This window comes from Bison bison, unplaced genomic scaffold (assembly GCF_000754665.1).
Source record: "Bison bison bison isolate TAMUID 2011002044 unplaced genomic scaffold, Bison_UMD1.0 scf7180017864452, whole genome shotgun sequence".
NCBI classification, from domain to species: Eukaryota; Metazoa; Chordata; class Mammalia; order Artiodactyla; family Bovidae; genus Bison; species Bison bison.
The window spans coordinates 9,040,480-9,061,404 of NW_011495014.1; the positions used below are offsets into that span (position 1 = coordinate 9,040,480).

General features: G+C 39.8%; 1 protein-coding gene across 3 annotated transcripts in view; it reads left to right on the top strand.

Moving 5' to 3' along the window:
- ITGB6 (integrin, beta 6) overlaps nt 1-20,925 on the top strand; it is a 151,706-nt gene that overhangs the window by 52,435 nt on the left and 78,346 nt on the right. Inside the window, exons 2-8 of one of the 3 annotated variants that reach the window (XM_010858981.1) lie at nt 4,148-4,199; nt 4,378-4,607; nt 4,715-4,790; nt 5,544-5,623; nt 8,165-8,369; nt 9,130-9,376; nt 20,014-20,179. In XM_010858981.1, coding sequence (XP_010857283.1) covers nt 4,563-4,607; nt 4,715-4,790; nt 5,544-5,623; nt 8,165-8,369; nt 9,130-9,376; nt 20,014-20,179 — 819 coding nt within the window. In that variant the 5' untranslated portion in view covers nt 4,148-4,199; nt 4,378-4,562. Of the gene's footprint in view, nt 1-4,147; nt 4,200-4,377; nt 4,608-4,714; nt 4,791-5,543; nt 5,624-8,164; nt 8,370-9,119; nt 9,377-20,013; nt 20,180-20,925 lie in introns of those variants that run through there. The other 2 variants (XM_010858982.1, XM_010858983.1) reach the window with 2 other exon arrangements.

The window sequence follows — 20,925 nt, forward strand, 5'->3', positions numbered from 1 at the left end:
GCATGGCAGTGTAAATATACTTGATGCCAATGAATGACACACTTGAAAACAGGTATAATGGTAAATTTTATGTTATGTACATTTACCAGATTGAAAAAGGAAACTCTGGACTATGAGGTAAGACCTAGGTCACAAAATTTTCTCTAGCACTTAGCATGTTTTGGGCATTGCACACAAAGGTGACAGGAAGCTGCTACACATCCTCCTTTAAAATAATGTTTCTGAAGCTCTTGCAATTTGAAACGAAGGTGTCCACTTCCAAATTCAGGCTTCCCTGGTGGCTCAGTGGTAGAGAACCCACCCACCAGTGCAGGAGACGCAGGTTTGATCCCTGATTGGAAAAATCCCCTGGAGGAGAGCATGGCAACCTACTCCAGTATGCTTGCCTGGAGAATCCCAAGGACAGAGGAGTCTGGCAGGTTACAGTCCATGGGGTCACAAAGAGTGGGACATGACTGAGTGACTGAGTGCCAGCACTTCCAGATTCTGTGCTCCCCAGGTTACACACACCTGCAGGTCAGTCACAACCTTCTGCCCACCGGCAGTGCGTCATACACACGGTTACACCAGCGCCAGACCCAAGAGCAAAGTCTCCACTTCCACTGTCTTCTTTCAGCTGTTCACTATGAAACAGTTTCATAGAAGGACTACTGGAGGGAGATCTGTCTCTTGTCCTTGAAATACAGCTGGTGACATAGAGAGGCCATCCCATCCCAAGAGCTGGCAGTCATTACTAGGTCCCTAGAGTTCAATTTGGCTCCCAGCCAGGTTTACTCAGTGTTTATTCCCCCAGGAGTGTTTTGAGGTGCCCCAGGGCTGGTCTAGCCGGCCCCAGATTGTTATTGTCTGATGTGAATGAGGGGCTGGGTCCAGGCAAGATCCAAGCCAAACAGAGTGAGTCAGATGAGCTCACGTGACTTCCTGAGGTCAGGATTCCACTGAAGACAGTCTCAGAAGCAAAGGCCAGTAAAGGAGTGGGGTGCAGGGGTCATTGCTTCCTTGGGCTGTGTGATGCTCTGCGACTCTACCCACACCTGGGCTCAGATCTCTTGAAGAGGGTCAGACCCCCAGAGTCCTAGGCTGGGAGTCTGAGCACTTGGGATAGTAGGCTTCTATCCTATGGGCCAAGCGGCGTGTCTAAAAGTCTGGATGGTGTGACTTAGGATCTCTGGATCTTAAGGGATATGGAGACACCCTCAACCACCTCTAAGCAATGGGAATTTACTGAAGGGATGCACATTGTGCTAAAAGAGATAAGATCCTGGGGAAATTCAGGAAGGGCTGTGCCTGAGAAAGGTCCAATCTGAAAGGGCATTTGGGATCATGGCCTGGGCCATGTTCCTTCCCCTTGACAAAGTGAGTGTGGGGGTCTAACGCTGGTGTTTTCCATTCACATGACTCAGGCACCCTCCTCAGCTGTTTTCACTAGTGACATTCGCAACCTGTCCTCTTGTTGACTCATTAGAGTTCTCATCTGCCTCACTCATCTGTCTCCTCAGAGCTGCGATTCCTCCCAACGCTCCTGAAGCATCTTTTCCTGCAACCTGATGTCCTCTCTCTGCCGGTTTCAGCTTCCATTATCGAAGCCCTGATTTTGTTAGTCTGTATTTCCCAGTTTAAGTTCTATGGATACAGAAACACGGGTAATTCATCTGGTTGCCTTGTCTAAGGGGACGGTCTTCATTTGGGAGACTTTATTCAGAGCTGACCAGTTTTTGTTGTTGTTTAGTTGCTACGTTGTGTCCGACTCTTTGTGACCCCATGGACTGTAGCCCTCCAGGCTCCCCTGCCCACGGAATTTTCTAGGCAAGAATACTGGAGTGAGTTGCCATTTCCTTCTGCAGGGGATCTTTCTTATCCAGGGTTCAAACCCCTGTCTTCTGCATTGGCAGGCCGATTCTTTACTGCTGAGCCACCAGGGAAGCAAGTTTAGGGAGCAGCTAGAACTCCTTCCATCCCCACAGCCATGGTCAGGTACTTTTCCAGGCACCAGATCTTTAGGAAGCAAGAATATTTTCCCTATGATGAATCATCCAGAGTGGATGGAGGTTTTCTTGTAGCATTGTTTTTTATATTTTCTCTTAAATGTTGCCCCTTTTCTCCACCCTGTATTTTAAGCCCTTTCACAGCCCAAGCAGGGAACGTCTTTCCCCACTTCTAACGGCATGCTGTGTCTTCTAAAACTATTTATTCATTTATTTACTCACTATTCGTGGAGTACCAGCTTTGTCACAGGTAAAATACTATATAATGACAAGCTAAAAATTATCCGCTTATTGATAAATATTGACTATTTACAAAGTATCTGGCTTTATGCTACTTGCTGGGAATATAAAGATCACTGAGACACAGTCACTGCCTGATGCATAGTGAAGAATTCAATAAATACTTGTTGAATAGATCAATGCCTTAAAGAGCTTCACAGTCTATTGGGGGAGAGATGCAAGGATTTCAGCAATTACAAGCAGATTGGAAAGGGCCATCCTGGGGAAGGTCCCAGGAAGGGAGGCCTGGTGAGACTCAAAACGTCTCCCTATGGGCACTGATGTCTGTGGGAGACGTGGACAGTGAGCTGAATCAGCCAAATGAGAGGAATGAGGAGGAGGCCCGTGCCTCCTGGCAGCACAACTGGCCTGTGCAGAGGCTTGGAGGTGGGGAGGACTGAAGATCAGAGAGGCTGCGACTGAGGACAGATAGTAAATAAAGCTGTGCAATTAGGACTTTAGGGGCAGGGTGGAAGTCTGCACAGAGGATAGTAAAATAACACACCCTTCCTACTCCTCTTTCCTCCTACCCAGATTTATTATCATTTTTCATAGCCCCTTAGGACAGCCTGATTTTAAGAGTCTGTCTCCCCACACTGTTCCCCAGCCTGGAATATACACCTTACAGGCCAAGAGCTTGGCTTTGCTCACTGACATATCTTCTGCTTTCAGAACGATGTTTAGCACAAAGCAGATGCTCAATAAATATTTGTTGAATAAATGGATAAATAAACAAACCAATGAATGATGACTAATATAGGATACAAGTATTATCCAGAGATAGGGGGATTAAAAAGCAGAGACATCACTTTGCCAACAAAGATCCATATCATCAAAGCTATAGTTTTTCCAGTAGTCATGTACAAATGTGAGAGTTGGACCACAGAGCAGGCTGAGGGCCGAAGATTTGATGGTTTCAAATTGTGGTGCTGGAGAAGATTCTTGAGAGTCCCTGGGACAGCAAAGAGATCAAACCAGTCAATCCTAAAGGAAATCAACCCCAAATAGTCATTGGAAGGACTGATTCTGAAGCTGAAGCTCCAATACTTTGGTACCTGATGCCAAGAGCCAACTCACTGGAAAAGACCCTGATGAGCAAAAGAAGAAGGGGGCAGCATAGGATGAGATGGTTAGACAGCATCACCCACTCAATGGACATGAATTTGAGCAAACTCTGGGAGATAGTGGCAGACAGAGGAGCCTGGCTTATTTCTACAGGCTTCTTGCCATGTTCTCTCCAGATTCCTGTGTGTGACAGAGTTCAAAATTGAACAAAGCCTTCTGAGAAGAACCTGAGCAGTCTATAATTAGTTTTCCTCTCTTCACACAGGTTTCACACACTTGCCTAGAAATACACTTTTAAAAGATAGTCTCCCGGGACATAACTCTGGCCACAAAGAAGCCTGTCTAAGGTTAAGCAGTCTGGAGAGTTACAAAGTGAATATTTGTTTGCAATATCTATACACCCCTAACACTATCTTGAATGCATGTGGAAACATTCATAATCAGACTCATGAAATTAGTGATAGAATATAAATATTTTAAATCTCTCTTTTGTTCAACAAATAAACATCTTCTGTGTGCCAAGCAGTAAGTTGGAAGCAGGGACGGTACACAAGAAAGAGAACTTGGTCACCGTCTGGAAGGGAGGGGTTCAAAAGCTCAGGCACCACTGTTTTCTGTTTCCATTGCTGTTTGAGACTAATTTTGTTCTAATTTAATTTTAATTATTATTTTTTTCTAATAATGGATTTAAATAGGAATTTGATATTTATGGGGAAAAATATCTTTCATCCAATTTTAAAAACAATGGAACACAGTATTTTGCTTTCCCTAGCCTGCCTTCTATTATAAATTGTAAAATAGTGATTTTTATTTTTCAGAGTTCATCTCAATTCTCTGAAAGGACTTAACAATGGAACATAAAAATCTCAGGTATTTGCCTTTAGCTCATTTTTTAAACCTCCTGATACATAACTGACATATTCATGCTTTTATTTATCACCTTTACTGTTAATTATAACTATTTTAGAAACAACTTTAGATCATATTTCAATTATTTTTTTGACATTTCACCAGTCATTATTTTACTAAAGGTATCAACTTCCTCTAGGATGCAGAGAGACTAATAGAACCTACACAAAAATTTCTGCTGGATGAATTTCCCCACCTTCTTGGTGATTGTACACCTGCCTTCCTTATAAGGAGAACAAGGAAGTAAATCATGTTGGAGTTGCTCTTAAACACAGCTTTTCTTCTTTACCTGTCCAGGTAGCTTCTGTTTTCATTTCAGTCTTAATGAAAACTTTTTTATTTACATCTCAAGTTTCTTTTCAAAGCAGCGTAAGTAGTATTTACAACTTTACACTTCAAGAAAGAAAGACTTTTAACAGTGTTCAGCTTTGGTCTTGTAATGTTGAAGTAATTCATTTTTTAATCTGTCTGCACAGCGAGAACTGAAACGGATGGGGATTGAACTGCTTTGCCTGTTCTTTCTATGTCTAGGAAGGAATGATCACGTACAAGGTAAGACTTTAGTTTCTCCAATATATTGCTTTTGTGGTACGCTTGACAAACCTGTCATGCAGCTCAGAAACTAGATCTGAAGTCATTTTTTACTTGAGCTGTTCAATTGCTCTTTGCCATTGAACGAACACTTTAACAAATTACAGGCAGACGCAGGACTGTTCCCACAGCGAATGCTCCGGGCTTTAGGTAAATAAATGCAAAGGTTGCACGGGCACCTTAATGAGAGAATTAAACAGCACTATGCACAAGAGGATTTCTTAGTACCCTTGTGACAACCATTTTGGTAACTTTTCTAGCTATCTTATTGTACAACAAGGCCTTCCACTTGAGAGTGATAACCTTGAGACAGAAAAGGTATCTATCTTTTAAAATAAAGCTATAGTACATTTGAAAGAGAAACATTCTTTAGTGGCTGTGAATAATTTTGAAAAATTGAAGGGGGGTGATGCTGAATGAGGGTGATAAGTATGATGATCCTGTATTTGTGAACTCTGAGATACTTTCACATTTTAAGAAAAAAAAACAAGAGAGACTGATTATTTTTGGCTGCTAAGACATGCATATTTTCAATGCCATAGATGTAAAATACGAACTTCACTGTGGCTCGCTAACATTTTGAGGACTGATCTTCGAAGCCTGAAAAATGAACTCTGATACTGTTTTGTTCAAGTGCTTTAAGAGCTGTAGGTCTCACGAGTGGAGTGGCTGAGATGTGCTGAATCCCTTGTGTCTTGCTGGGTTTGAACACAGGTGGCTGTGCTGTGGGGGGTGCGGAGACCTGTGAGGACTGCTTACTCATTGGACCTCAGTGTGCCTGGTGTTCTCAGGAGGTAAAACCAACGACCTCAGCGTGTTTGTAAAAAGTGCACTTACATTTACGGTAATTCCGTCTGTGACCGTTCTCACAGTGTTCCACTTTCCGTGGTGTTATAGGAGTGACACAGATCAGGAAGGGAGAACGTAAACATTAGTGATGCCAAGTGTTCTTCGTGTGATTACATTCCAAAGCAATTTGAGAAAGAGTGAATGTCAAATTATTTTGAAATATATGAGCTCAAGATTCTTTCTTTGACCTGATGCCTCCTCTTATTTTAAGGCCATTTCTTCCTGCTCACATGTAAAATGTTGAGGCTCTGGGCAACCAGAGCTCATGGAGGTGATCTTTTCTCAAGTTAAACATACGTTTAATTTCAGTATCATAGTTCTATTCCATCTGGGGACCAGCATCCTTTCTGAATCACTAACAGGATCCAAGAGAAGGCTCGGGGTAAACTTTACTGTTCAAACATTATCCAATTCTTTTAAAAATTACATCCGCTGGGTGACTCTGTACCACAATGACAGAACCTGAAGCAGACATCCCTATCTGATCAGACTGAACACTATGTGAAGGTAGCAGGGGGATTGGGGATGTATAACAAGCCATCCTGAATCATGGCTTCCGGCAACACTACAGAGGAATCTGTAAATGATTCCTGGTAAGAAAGACCTGTATTAGCTCTTTCTGGATTGAAAACAGTTCTTTACTAAATCTCATAAAGAGAATCTCAACACAAATCAGCCTGTCAGATTCTTGCCAAATTCAGCAAGAACTGACTAGCATGTTCAAGGGGAAAGAACCTGGTTGCCCAATTCAAAACCAGGCTGTGGCTGCTAAAACCCCACATTTCAGTTACCTGTGTCCATGGAGGGAGGGCTCACAGAGCAGAGCAGAAACCCAACTCAGTCCCTGACCTCTACCGAGAGGGTCAAGCAGAAGGGCAGTGACTTTGGGTTCATATATCAAAGCAGCTTTGGGAATATACAAAGAGGGAAAAGCCCACATTTTTTGACATTGACTCCCTGAAGAAGACAATGTTAGGTTCATGCCAGAGACATAAAACAACAGATCAGTCTAACAAAGTGCCCACCTCTAAAATTTTCATATAAAAAAAAAATTTTTTTTTTTTTTTGCACCCATTGAAGAGAGCCTCTTAAGTTACACCTGATAGGTTCTCTTGTGGCTAATACTCTGTAGTCAAATCTAGTCAAAAGGCCAGATTATTCTGAGAGATCACTCACTGATATAACTAATAGTAGAAGTATTATTATCAATAGAGAGAGTTGGAGCCAAAAGTAAATTAGGCTTCTGCTTAGAGCAGACAGAAAAATGGTTCCAGGGTTAACGCCACCTCTGATCTTGTGGCAAACATAGTGATTATACGTTCTATCAGTGACACAGTGTTAAGAAGGATTCTGAGGGCTTGTTAAGCCACCTTGTGCTTTGGATAAATCATGGGAAATTACAGAATTTGTTACCCCTCACCAGGGCCTCAAATATACACAGGCCTGGCTGAAAGATAACAAATTATATTCTCAAAAGTCAGCTTCGGGAGAAATGTAGCTTTCTTAGTTGGTGAAACAGCAGGAATGGTTTAGAATTCCACTGAATGAAGGAAAACAGTATGAACTTGGTTTGTTTCTCTCCAAGCCTGAGAGACAACAGGCCTGAAGTTCAACCTTGCCTAGAGCCTCACCAACTCAAGAGCAGCCTTGGCTGGTGGATAAGATAGGTGTTATCTCTTGACTATATCTTTCTGTTCTGAGTGTTCCAGGGTTGGATGGCTGCATCTCTGCCTGGGAACACCCATCTCCCTGCCTCTGGAAACTCAGGTGGATAAGAGGGGAATTGGCAAACTCCTGAGTCCTAAGCAGGAAAGCAGTCTCTTACACCATTTCTCTTTCATTTTGCTTCTCCACATGCCAATGTTGGAGAAATTTCTAAAAGATCTTAAACTAGAATAACGTCCCCAAGAGGACAACTTTGGTGAAGTAATACTGTAATATAAGAGTAATACATCCACAAATTAAACCAGGACAGAGAGTAGATAGGGCAATATCACAACCTTTGACCTTTGAGAAGCCACGGAAAAGATTCTTTGTCATTGGATTTAGCGATAGACACCCTGAGAATTTGGACAGTCCCAGGATTGCATATACCTGCAGGTTATCCTCAACGATAATTCACATGATGATGTCAGCTCTGTGACCCAGTTATTTCAAAGATCTGGTCACAGCACAGGAGAAGCTTTTAAAAAGTGAGCATTGAAAAGAAAAATGAAATAAAAGGGAAAAAAGGAAAAAATAAATCAAGTGAATTCACTTGAATACAATTAAAAGGAAACTCCACTTTTACTCAGAATTTTACTGGCAGAATTCTATGTTTATTTTGCTATAACTTTAGACCTACAATCAATGTCAGACATGTGGGGCTGTAATATATCAAGGCAAGATACCTAACTAGCAAACAAGCAAAAAATAATCTTATAAAAAATGTCTTCTTTTTATTCTTTATTGTTGTCTTTCTCTCTTTATTGTTTTTTCTCTTTTAGAATTTTACGCACCTATCTGGAGTTGGAGAAAGATGTGATACCCCAGCAAATCTTTTAGCTAAAGGATGTCAACTAACCTTCATTGAAAACCCTGTCTCCCAAGTTGAGATACTTACAAATAAGCCTCTCAGCATAGGCAGACAGAAAAATAGCTCCGACATCGTTCAGATTTCACCTCAAAGCTTGGCTCTTAAACTGAGACCAGGTATGTTATGATTTACACAGTCATTGGCTTACGTAAATAAATCTAATGTCATATATGTGCTGCCATATATATGTGCTTAGTCACTCAGTCATGTCCAGCTCCTTGTGGCCCCATGGACTGCAGCCCGCCAGGCTCCTCTGTTCATGGGGATTCTCCAGGCAAGAATATTGGAGTGGGTCACCATGCCCTCCTCCAGGAATGCCACATATAATAATACAGCTATTCCATTAATACGCCTTGAACCATATTACATGTCATTGTTTATTATGACTCAGATTTCCCATTCTTAAGGAAATAGAAAATTGCTAGGCTAACACTTTTCTTTATTCACATTGGTCACTTTGTACTCCAAATGTGTTACCAAAAAAAGCCTTATCTAATAGTAACCGTTTGAATTACTCAAATGTTGTTAAGGCTTACCTCACATTTCTTCAAGGGTTGTAATGTAGCTTTAATCGCCTCTTTATTTTCTTCTTTTCTAAACCCGCATACAAAAAAAATCAGCTTATCTTCCATCTAAATGGATGCTAGTTCTCCCAAGGAGATATAAAATATCCCAACTTTCACCTCCTTCGGTTGCTCTAAATTCATGGGTGAAAGATTTCATGGGTTGGTTCCTTTATAAACTTTGCCACATAGTGTATGAATTGCAAGCATCTTTGGTAAGTTCTTATGGAAATGAAATAGCTGGTGACTGTCTAGTCACAACTAAGTCTCCATGGGTTTTTATGGATCATCTTTTCTTGCGAGGGTGTTACAGGCCTTGAACAGACCCTGCAAGTTCAAGTTCGCCAGACGGAGGATTACCCTGTGGATTTGTATTACCTCATGGACCTCTCGGCCTCCATGGACGACGACCTCAACACCATCAAAGAGCTGGGCTCCCTGCTCTCCAAGGAGATGTCTAAATTAACCAGCAACTTTAGACTGGGCTTCGGCTCTTTTGTGGAGAAACCCATCTCCCCTTTTATGAAAACAACACCAGAAGAAATCGCTAACCCTTGCAGGTAAGTAAATGATTTTCTGGCATCTTCAAACACTGACTTCCTGTAGAGATAGCCTTCCTCTGAGCTGAGCTTGGCAGGAGCTTGCTGATTCCCTGGCAGTTCCCTCCCATCTGATTGGATGTCAGCAGCTCTCAGTTGCCTAGGTTACTCAGAACTAAAGGGATGTCATCCTTTTTTTCTTAAAGTAAACTATTATGTTTACTTAAAAGTTCATTTATTTTGTACTGGAGTAAAGCCAGTTAACAATGCTGTGACAGTTTCAGGTGGAAAGCAGAGGGACTCAACCATACATATACATGTTTCCATTCTCAAGCAGACATCACTGTAATACATAAGTCCCCTACAAACAAACGAGTTCTGTTTTGAGAGCGCATTTGTAAGTTCACTTTGTAGGTTCAACAAAGTTAGTCTAGGTACCCAACTAACAATCAGCTATGTGGTACTGCACTGTAATAGGTATATACAACTTTTCACACAAATAACACATAAAAAACTAACAAACACACAAAATAAGCATTTTTAATCTTATAGTAAAGTACCTTGAAAAGTACAGTAGTATAGTAAAAAGCGGGCATACAGGGCATGTTTGCATGTTCGAAAGTTCACAACTTGAAGGTTTATATGTACAGGATTTACTGTATCCAGTTCTAGCTTGGGTCTTCACAGCATTTGCCATATTTGCCTCCCTTCGGAAGGCTGCTGTTGCTGCTGCTAAGTCGCTTCAGTCGTGTCCGACTCTGTGCGACCCCATAGACGGCAGCCCACCAGGGTCCCCCGTCCCTGGGATTCTCCAGGCAAGAACGCTGGAGTGGGTTGCCATTTCCTTCTCCAACGCATGAAAGTGGAAAGTGAAAGTGAAGTTGCTCAGTCCTATCTGACTCTTTGAGACCCCATGGACTGCAGCTTACCAGGCTCCTCCATCCATGGGATTTTCCAGGCAAGAGTACTGGAGTGGGGTGCCATTGCCTTCTCCACTTTGGAAGGCAGGCTGTGACAAATTTGTATTTGTATTCTGCAGACACAGGGACAGAATCTTTTACTGTAGGTTCCACTGGCCTGAGCCCATCCTCAGCCCCTCAGAGGCTTTCTATCCTCAGTGACCACCACTCTTTGAGGCTCTTGACAGTAAGTCACATTTTCTCAGAGTATCTGTCTCCATTACAATGACTGCTGCCAAAATAACAGCTTTTGGAGTGATTTCTAATGTACTTTGGGAAATGTGACTTTTTCTTATTGCTTGGAAGATGCCTTTGTAGCCTTTACTGTTGTCAAATTCAGTAGGAAATGAGGCAATGGATCCATTATAATATGCTCTAATCAGTTATTAAAACCATGTATTATCTGGGTGATGGTCAAAGGTAAGTTGCTTTTTGATAGCTTACCTCTACATGTCAATGACATGGTCAAAATAAAAGTATTTGATATCCTTCTTTTGAAAAAGAACTTCCATTTGCTCTGTGCCAGACCCTATGCTGAAGGTTTTATATACATGACCTCATTCAGTCTTCATAATAACTTCAGGTCAAAGCAGGTTTCATCATCTCTATACTGAGAGGAAGTAACAAAGGCTGTGAGAAGTTAGTAATTTACCTGTGGCAGCATGACTAATCAGTGATACACCAAGATCTGGGTTGGTCCAAAACCAAGCCTTTTACTACTCTGAATCTAGTATAGAAGAAATGGCTTTCCAAACGTATATTGACTTTTCACACTAGTTTACACCAACACATTAATCTCTTTAAAACAGTTTTTGCAGTATCATTTTAAGACATTTCAATGTGGTTCCAAACTAGAATCTGATGGCCAGAAGTGTTTTGACCTTGAAAAGAATTCATCACTGATTGTACCTCCTAGGAATTGCATTCGGTTGCAAATATCAGAGATAATATTTGTCCCCAGTCCCCCACTTCTCAAGGTATAATTGACATGTACTAAAATACACACAGCAGAAATGTTCAATTTCATGAGTTTGACAGTTGAATATATCGATGTGATCACCACTTAAAACATGACATAGACCAATTCTATCACCTCAGAAAGTTTCCTTATGCCCCTTCATAGTCAGTTCTGCTTTCCCAGAGGCAACCATTTTCTGATTTCTGTAAGTTAAATTGGTTTTGCCTACTCTTGGATTTCACATGAATGGAAAATATGCTATACACCTTTTGTATCTAGCTTCTTTGGCTCAATATCATGTATTTGAGATTCATCCCTGATTTCATGTTTATCAGCAGTTTCTTCCCTTTTGTCCTAAGTAATAGTCCCTTGTACCAAATTTATTATACTTTATCTGTCCATTGATGGACATTTGGGTTGTTTCCCAATTTCTGGCCATCATGAAGAAATATTGCTATGATCACTTGCATATAAGTCTCTGTGTGGATGTATGTTTTTATTTCTCTTGGATAGATATCTAGAATTCTAATTGCTAAATTGTATGATTTTTTTCATTTTGATGAAGCCCAATTTTTAATTGTATGATTAGTGTATTTTTTTGTCCTAAGACATCTTTGTTTATCCTAATGTCTCAAAGATTCCTGTTTTCTTCTAGAAGCTTCGTGGTTGAAGCACTTGCATTTAGGTCTATGATCTCAAATTAGTGTTTCTGTTTGGAATGAGAAAAAGTCTAGGTTTATCTTTCATTTACATGCAACTATCCAATTGTTGCAGCACTATTTGTTAAGCAAGTTTCTCCTTTCCCCGTCGAAATATCTTGATGCTTTTCTTAGAAAGCAATTAACTGTATGTGTGTCTAATTCTGGACATTCTGTTCTAAACCATTGATCCATAAATATACTCATGTAACCATGTACCTACTCATCTACTCACTCATAATGTCACCTTAGAGGGACCACTTCACTTCTCCAAACTTTAGTTTGGAATGACAATACTGATGACACAAAGAGGGTTGTAAGGAGTGTGTAAGATAATGAAAGGAAATGTTTGATACTGAGCTTGACCATGAAGCTCTCACTGGGTGGTAGCTACTATCAATAACAGTAGAGTGGGGTAAAGGAAGGCCTAGTTGTTGTTGTTCAGTCACTCAGTTGTGTACGATTCTTTGCAACCCCATGGGCTGCAGCATGCCAGGCTTCCCTGTTCTTTACCATCTCCCGGAGCTTGCTCAAACTCATGTCCATTGAGCTGGTGATACCATCCAACCATCTCATCCTCTGTCATCCCCTTCTCCTCCTGCCTTCAATCTTTCCCAGCATCAGGGTCTTTTCTAATGAGTCAGTTCTTTCCATCAGGTAGCCAAAGTATTGAAGTTTCAGCTTCAGCATCAGTCCTTCCAATGAATATTCAGGGTTGATTTCCTTTAGGATTGACTGGTTTGATCTTTCAGTCCAAGGGACTCTCAAGAGTATTCTCCAACACCACAGTTCAAAAGCATCAATTCTTCAGCACTCAGCCTTCTTCATGATCCAACTCTCACATCCATACATGACTACTGGAAGGGAGGCCAGAGCCCTGCACAAATTACAGTGAATAGGAACCTTAATGAGGACCACATATTTGAGCACTTGAAAGGTCAATGTTTTCCTATTTTCTAGAGGTGTTTCTCTTATTCTTGTTGGCAAAATTTACCACTAGCTAAAGTTATAAATAATGAAATTTTTTTTTGCTGCAACATTAAATTTTTTCTTTTTTAATCATGTCCTTAATTCTCCAAGTTTCTCTGTCCAGATTCTACTCCCCACACATTTACACACCAAAAATTCAAACACCAAACACAAAAGTCAATCCTTTGATCAATCTAAACCCTATAATTAAGAAATAAAATGTTCTTTAGTAAGAAGACTAACAGAAGAAAAAGGGAAAAACATGGAGTTTTCCAGACCTGGGCTTAAATCATAACCTTGGAATGCCAGTCTCTTCATTTATAAATGGGGATAATAATATTCACTTCCTGGGCTATCCTGAGAACTGAGTAGGCTGGAACATAATAGACATTCAAACCAGTTTTAATTTCCTTCCTCTCATTAATGCTAATTTTCTCTAGTTATTTTAATCTAATGTTCCTAAAACTTTAGATCTCAGGACTTCTTATACTCCTAAAAATTAAGATCCTCAAAATATCAATATTCAGTGTCTTAGAGTGTGAAACTAAGAAAATATAAAAATAATTAGTAATCAATTTATTTGATAATTACAATGAAAAACACACTGCATGTTACTATAATAACACACCTTTAGAAGAAATAACTACATTTTCCAAAATAGAACAACAGTTAACAAAAGTGGCACTATTTTAATTTTTACAAATCTCTTAAAATATCTAATTTAAAAGAAACCAACTGAATTTTCACATCTGCTTCTTCATTTAATCTCTGGCAATATTTTATTTTGGTTGAATTCCATGAAGGAAGTCAAACCTCATTAGATATATAGTTGAAAAGGGGGAAAGCAGTTAATAGATTTTTCCAATGACTGTAGACTTTCTTCCTTGATATTACATTCAAACTGGACAAGAGATAAATTACATTTCAGTGTGGAATCTGAAAAACATATCAGTGAACTTCCTATTTTGTTACACTAAAAATCATTGATCTGTTTTGAACTTTGAATGGCTTTTAAAAATTTATTATTATTATTATTTTTTTGGCTCTGTTGGGTCTTTGCTGCTGCACGCAGGCTTTCTCTAGTTGCAGAGAGCAGGGGTTACTCTCTAGCTGAGGTGTGTGGGCTTTTTGTTGCTGTGGCTTGCTTTGTTGTAGAGCACAGGATCTATCTAGCGTGAAGACTCAAGTAGCTGTGGTGCACAGGCTTATTCGCACTGTAGTATATGGGATCTTCCTGGACCAGGGCTTGAACCTGTGTCCCCTGCTGTGGCAGGCAGATTCTTTAACCACTGGACCACTAGGGAAGAGCCTGAATGGCTCTTTTATTGGTGTGTGTGTGCATGTGGTTTTGTAATATAATGCTTTGGTCATTTGGAAAATGAAGTTTCAGTGAGTTATGTAGATCTTAAAATTTCATGATAGAATATCTAAAAAATTATATTTTTTAATATTATCATTAATCCCATCAGATAAGTCTTGAAGTACTTAGAAGCTGTTAATGGATGGCCGATGAAAGTTCTGTGAAATTCTAACTTTCTAGTTATGTCAAATTTCATCATTGGCAACAAATCCTGATAGTTGTTTTCCTGAAAGTAACAGACTTACTTTCTTCATTTTAATCAAGATGATAGTTTGGCTGTCAAGCATTTTTTCAGGTAAAATGGTTGTTCCATAAACAACAGTTGAAACAACTATGAAAGTGCTTTTCCACTGTACACATGTACTTCAGTGTACAGCAGGAACACTGTATGCATGTTTCCTATGTGGTCACACAGGAATAATTTTCAAAAAACATGTATCCAAGGGCATAGGCTTAATAAAATTACTGCAACCCACTCCAGTATTCTTGCCTGGAAAATCCCATGGAAAGAGGAGCCTGGTGGGCTGCAGTCCATGGGGTCATAAAGAGTTGGACACAACCAAGTGACTAACACACACAGCTTCACCAAGGGCAATAAAGTATGAAAAGATGCTCAACATCACTCATTATCAGAGAAATGCAAATCAAAACCACAATGAGGCACCATTTCACGCCAGTCAGAATGGCTGCTATCCAAAAGTCTACAAGCAATAGATGCTGGAGAGGGTGTGGAGAAAACAGAACCCTCTTACACTGTTGGTGGGAATGCAAACTAGTACAGCCACTATGGAGAACAGTGTGGAGATTCCTTAAAAGACTGGAAATAGAACTGCCATGTTAAGTCACTTCAGTTGTGTCCGACCCTGTGCGACCCCAGAGACAGCAGCCCACCAGGCTCCTCTGTCCCTGGGATTCTCCAGGCAAGAATACTGTAGTGGGTTGCCATTTCCTTCTCCAAGAACTGCCATATGACCCAGCAATCCCACTGCTGGGCATACACACTGAGGAAACCAGAATTGAAAGAGACATGGGTACCCCAATGTTCATCACAGCACTGTTTATAATAGCCAGGACATGGAAGCAACCTAGATGTCCATCAGTACACGAATGGATAAGAAAGTTGTGGTACATATGCACAATGGAGTATTACTCAGCCATTAAAAAGAATACATTTGAATCAGTTCTAATGAGGTGGGTGAAACTGGAGCCTATTATACAGAGTGAAGGAAGCCAGAAAGAAAAACACCAATACAGTATACTAAAGCATATATATGGAATTTAGAAAGATGGTAATGATAACCCTGTATGCGAGACAGCAAAAGAGACACAGATGTATAGAACAGTCTTTTGGACTCTGTGGGAGAGGGAGAGGGTGGGATGATTTGGGAGAATGGCATTGAAACATGTATACTATCATATGTGAAATGAATTGCCAGTCCAGGTTCGATGCATGATACAGGATGCTCAGGGCTGGTGCACTGGGATGACCCAGAGGGATGGTATGGGGAGGGAGTTGGGAGGGGGCTTCAGGATGGGGAACACGTGTACACTCGTGGCGGATTCATGTTGATGTATGGCAAAACCAATACAATATTGTAAAGTAATTAGCCTCCAATTAAAATAAATAAATTTATATTTAAAAAAAGAAAAGAAAACAAACCAAAAAAAGGGCAATCAAGTGAAAGTAGCACTTTTTTTTTTTAATTGTGATGCATGTTTGATGGTAAAAAATATAAGGAACTAGGCAGTTTGGAGCAATTGCCTTGACATGTGCTAATGCACCAGCAGTTTTACTTACTCTTACTTTGCATCATCAGTGAAAATGTCAACAGTGAAAAAGACAAATATTATCTCTTATTATTATGAAGAACGTGTGACCTGAAAAACTCTTAAATTGTCTCAGGGACCTCTGTGGGTCTGCACACCACACTTTTAAAACCTTTAATCTAATCTCTAGTGCTTCTTGAAGTAGCTTGCTTTCTCTACCTTCATTAGATGGAAGGTCACTAAAATTTCACCATGTAGGAAGCCTGAATGATTTACATTTTTGAAAGACGTTTCCCTTATGCTATTGTCTAAGACACAGCAATACAAATCATATTTTCTATATTTGTAATGATAGCAAGCCACTGCAGTACTCTTGCCTGGAAAATCCCATGGATGGAGGAGCCTGGTAGGCTGCAGTCCATTGGGTCGTTACGAGCTGGACTCGACTGAGTGACTTCACTTTCACTTTTCACTTTCATGCATTGGAGAAGGAAATGGCAACCCACTCCAGTGTTCTTGCCTGGAGAATCCCAGGGACGGGGGAGCCTAGTGGGCTGCTGTCTATGGGGTCACACAGAGTTGGACACGACTGACGCGACTTAGCAGCAGCAATGAATTGTAATATACACTTAAAAATATTTAACAAGACAAAGAAAATTTTCTCCATCAAATATTTTGAGGGATTTTTTTAAACATCATTTCACATTTAATTTGGTGTTCGTTTTGTTTTTGAAGACTTGAACCATGAGAAATTCATAGTAGTTTTGCAAAGAAGAAAACTCAACCATGAATGTTTAGATTTCCTATATGTACACACAAAAAAATGAGTATATAATTTTAAATTTCAAAGGTAATAAGACCATGTGAAAATACAGACATAAAGAAAAAATGGAAATCATTTCTAATTCCACTAAAAACGATGGTGTTAACCTTTTGTTATATATCTTTATAATCAGCAATAAGTAATTCCTTCAATTGCTATCTAAGAAAATAACAACTAAATATAAGCATTCTTTATAGGAAGAACTCTGACCAAAATGGGCAGTTTTCACTCAAAATTTCTTGACGTGACCCAGCTCTGACATTATACTTTGCTTAAGCTACATTCATCTCCCAGCACATGAATATGTATATTGAATTAATAAAAAATGTATTCTCCTTTCTAAAAGATTAGAGTTCTAGTAAGAACTACATAGCAAATAATTCTAACCAACAAAGATACAAATTTCTGACCAAACAATAGGAATTCTAGTTCTCTGGCTCCAGAATAGGCTTTAATGCCATTTTGATACAGTATGAACCAACAGCCCCCTATAAAATACTAAACAATTTCCAAGACTAGCTTCCCTGGTGGCTCAAACGGTAAAGAATCTGTTTGTAATGTAGGAGACCAGGGTTGGATCCCTGGGTTGGAAAGATCCCCTGGAGAAGGGAATGGCTACCCACTATTGTATTCTTGCCTGGAGAATTCCACGGACAGAGGAGCCTGGAAGGCTACAGTCCATAGGGTCACAAAGAGTAGGACAGAACTGAGCAACTAACACTTTCGAAAACTTTCAAGACTAGTTGGACTCCAGGGACAATGTAAACCTCAAAACACAGTTATATACTTTTTATGTAATTTTCACAGCAATTTTAGAAGTAGCTATTATTAGTACCCTCATTTTATAGATGAGGACACAAGGATAGATAACTATCCAGTCTTTTTATTCTAAATCTATGCATTTTCTTCTACTCTATAGCTACTTTAAATATTACAGAGGCAATTAAGAAAAATGCTAAATTATTGTCATTTTGTAGGTTAACTTTTTAAAAATTCTTCATTTCACATTTTAAAATACATTTCATATTTGAAGGTGGGAAAAACTTGACTACATAAAAAGTTTTAAGATATATATCCAAGAACATTGTAAACTGAATTTTAAAACTACCAAGAAAAAGTTTCATATTTTTGAGAGATAGAGTTCTTAAAATCATTAGAAAATTTAAAAAATACCTCATTAAGGAAATGGGATATCTCAGACTGTACCATTCGATGCTACGGAACTCAAACTCCCCTTGTACTGAAGCCTGAGAATACATCAGCTTATGGCTTGCTTTTTGTGAAAGTCTACTGACAGAAAGTAAGTGATTATCCTTGCAGACACCAGCGTTCTGGTTCTGGCAGAGCTCCATTTCTCAGTGTAAATAAATCCATAATCGTTTTGATTTGTATATCTAGTTGATTCTCAACATTTACGGAAGTCTTGTTCTATAAAGTCTGCTCACACCCTGCATTAGAAGATGCTGAGTATTGCTCCTAGGGGAAACACAGGGTTAGGTTCCTGTGAATCTCTGGTCACTTTTTCACCACTGAGCAATAACTTTTGTTTTCTGCATGTTCATGTTTAAAGATGTCTTATTTAATATATGTTGTTGATTTGTTAGCATTGAAATCACAACCAAGAGCACTGTAACTCATGTCAGAACAAAGCTCACACACGTGTTTTCCCCATAAGACACATCACAGTCTTCCTGCACTTGGCAATACCAGAGAACATTTCAGCACTGCACTGGGGGACAACTCTAAACAACAAAACCGTCCAAAAGCACAAAAATGCAAACACACATGTCACCAAATAGACCCTGAAAAGAATATTTCTCTACAGTGTGGGTGATGAAGCAAGAAGTCAGAGTCTTATTTGACCTCCCCTGGAAACATGCATGTCAAGGGACTCAGTTTCTTTGTACACTCATTCATGTACATGAATGACTGAAGAAGTTCCCAAAGGATTGATTTGGGGGTCACAAATACATTTTAGCAATATGAATTTTCAAAGATATGGAATCTGTGAATAATGAGAATTGACTATATACCTCAGACAGATGAATTTGGTGAAAAAGAGCCAAATCCTGAAAGCTGCATCAGCTCTTTGTATGCTGACAAGGCAGACTCTTGAACTTGCCAAGCTGCTTGTGTAAGTCAACCAGCTCTTTCCATGCAGCACCCTGCAACCTCATTGGTGGCTACTTCTTTTTGTCTCTGTGCTTCTCCACCAGTGTTTCTCAAACTTTGGAATGCATCAGGAAGACTTGGTTCAACACAGGTCTCTCAACCCACTCCTACCAGTTCTGACTTAGCAGGTCTGTAGTCACACCCCAGATTTTGCATTTATAGCAAGTTCCCATGTGATGTTCATGCTGCTAAGTCCAAGGACCACACTTTGAGAAACTGCTGTACATTATTAGCTCCACTTCACAAAAGAAAACCCAAAACTCAGAAGCATTGAGTACTTGCTCAAAATCTCATGTACAACTACTAGCTGGCTTTCAGAATAAAATGTTACTGGGTCAGCAATTTCTGTTCTACTGTGATGTCTTTAGGGCAGATCTCATCCAAACATGGCATTTTCCCCAAATGTTAACTGTCTTTAGTAGTGGCTTTACCCCAGGTTGGCCCACATGGTCTATTCTATCACAACAAAGTTGGGCTCTAGAATCGAGAGACTCAGTCTGATTTTCAGGCCCTGGGCAGGCAGGACTGAGCATAAGAAGAAGACAGATTCCTCTCTTAGTCTTGCTACAGGATGACATCCTTGATGACAATTTAAGCTATCAGAATACAAAAGAATTGTTGTCATCATGTAAACTTAATGGTGGGCTTTGGTTGAGAGACAATAGAAGGAAGTGACTACATACAAGGAGCATCGGATCACCTGATTATCTGTTTTTTCTGAACCAATGCAAGACACACAACAAGCTCTTTGTGTTAGCTAATGTGACCCATTTGGAAGGGGTGGGTAGGAGATGATAAAACAACCTTAACAGTGAGACTCAGAGCCAAGTTACAGAGTCAGGCACTTTATGAAATGCATCTTCATGGAAGGAAATGCTGTTAGGCTATTACACCCATTCATTGTGTGTTGTATCACGTTTCTTCAAGAATATTTTACATCTTCCTTTTGCAGTAGTATTCCATACTTTTGTTTGCCTACATTTGGATTCAAGCACATTTTGCCGTTGACAAATGATGCTGAAAGATTCAACGAAATTGTGAAGAATCAGAAAATTTCTGCTAATATTGACACCCCAGAAGGTGGATTTGATGCAATTATGCAAGCTGCTGTGTGTAAGGTATGCTGAGGTTGAGCAGTGTTTCATTCTGTTAACCCAAATTTCATCTCTTGTGAACAAATCATTGAAAAGCTTAGCTAACTTTATCTTTCCTTTAGTCATCATATTTCTACAACAGATACTTTTCTTAAAACACACCATTTATTCCATCTTGTTGAAATGAGGATAATTTTTATGCCTCATGTTCAAATCATCTAATAAAATTATAATACTGTTGGGAAAAATTGGTTAAAAGAATTTTAATATACTTATATATATATTATATATTTATATTATATAATTTATATATTAAATATTATAATTCTCAAAGATCAAGATCAGGAATTTCCCTAGCATTCTAGTTAAGACTGTGTTCCCACTGCGGGGGGTGTGTGTTCGATCCCTGGTTGTGGAACTAAGATCCCACGTGCTGTGTGGTACAGCCAGAAAAATTACAAAGATGTAGGTTGTATTCATTAGTTTTTGAACTAACCATGGTGAAAAAAAAAATCAAATGTAGCAATTAATGAAAAAAGTAAAAATTCTCTGATTCACAGAGAGGGCAATGGCACCCCACTCCAGACTCTTGCTTGGAGAATCCCATGGACGGAGGAGTCTGGTGGGCTGCAGTCCATGGGGTCGCGAAGAGTCAGACACGACTGAGCGACTTCACTTTCACTTTTCACTTTCATGCATTGGAGAAGGAAATGGCAACCCACTCCAGTGTTCTTGCCTGGAGAAGCCCAGGGATGGCGGAGCCTGGTGGG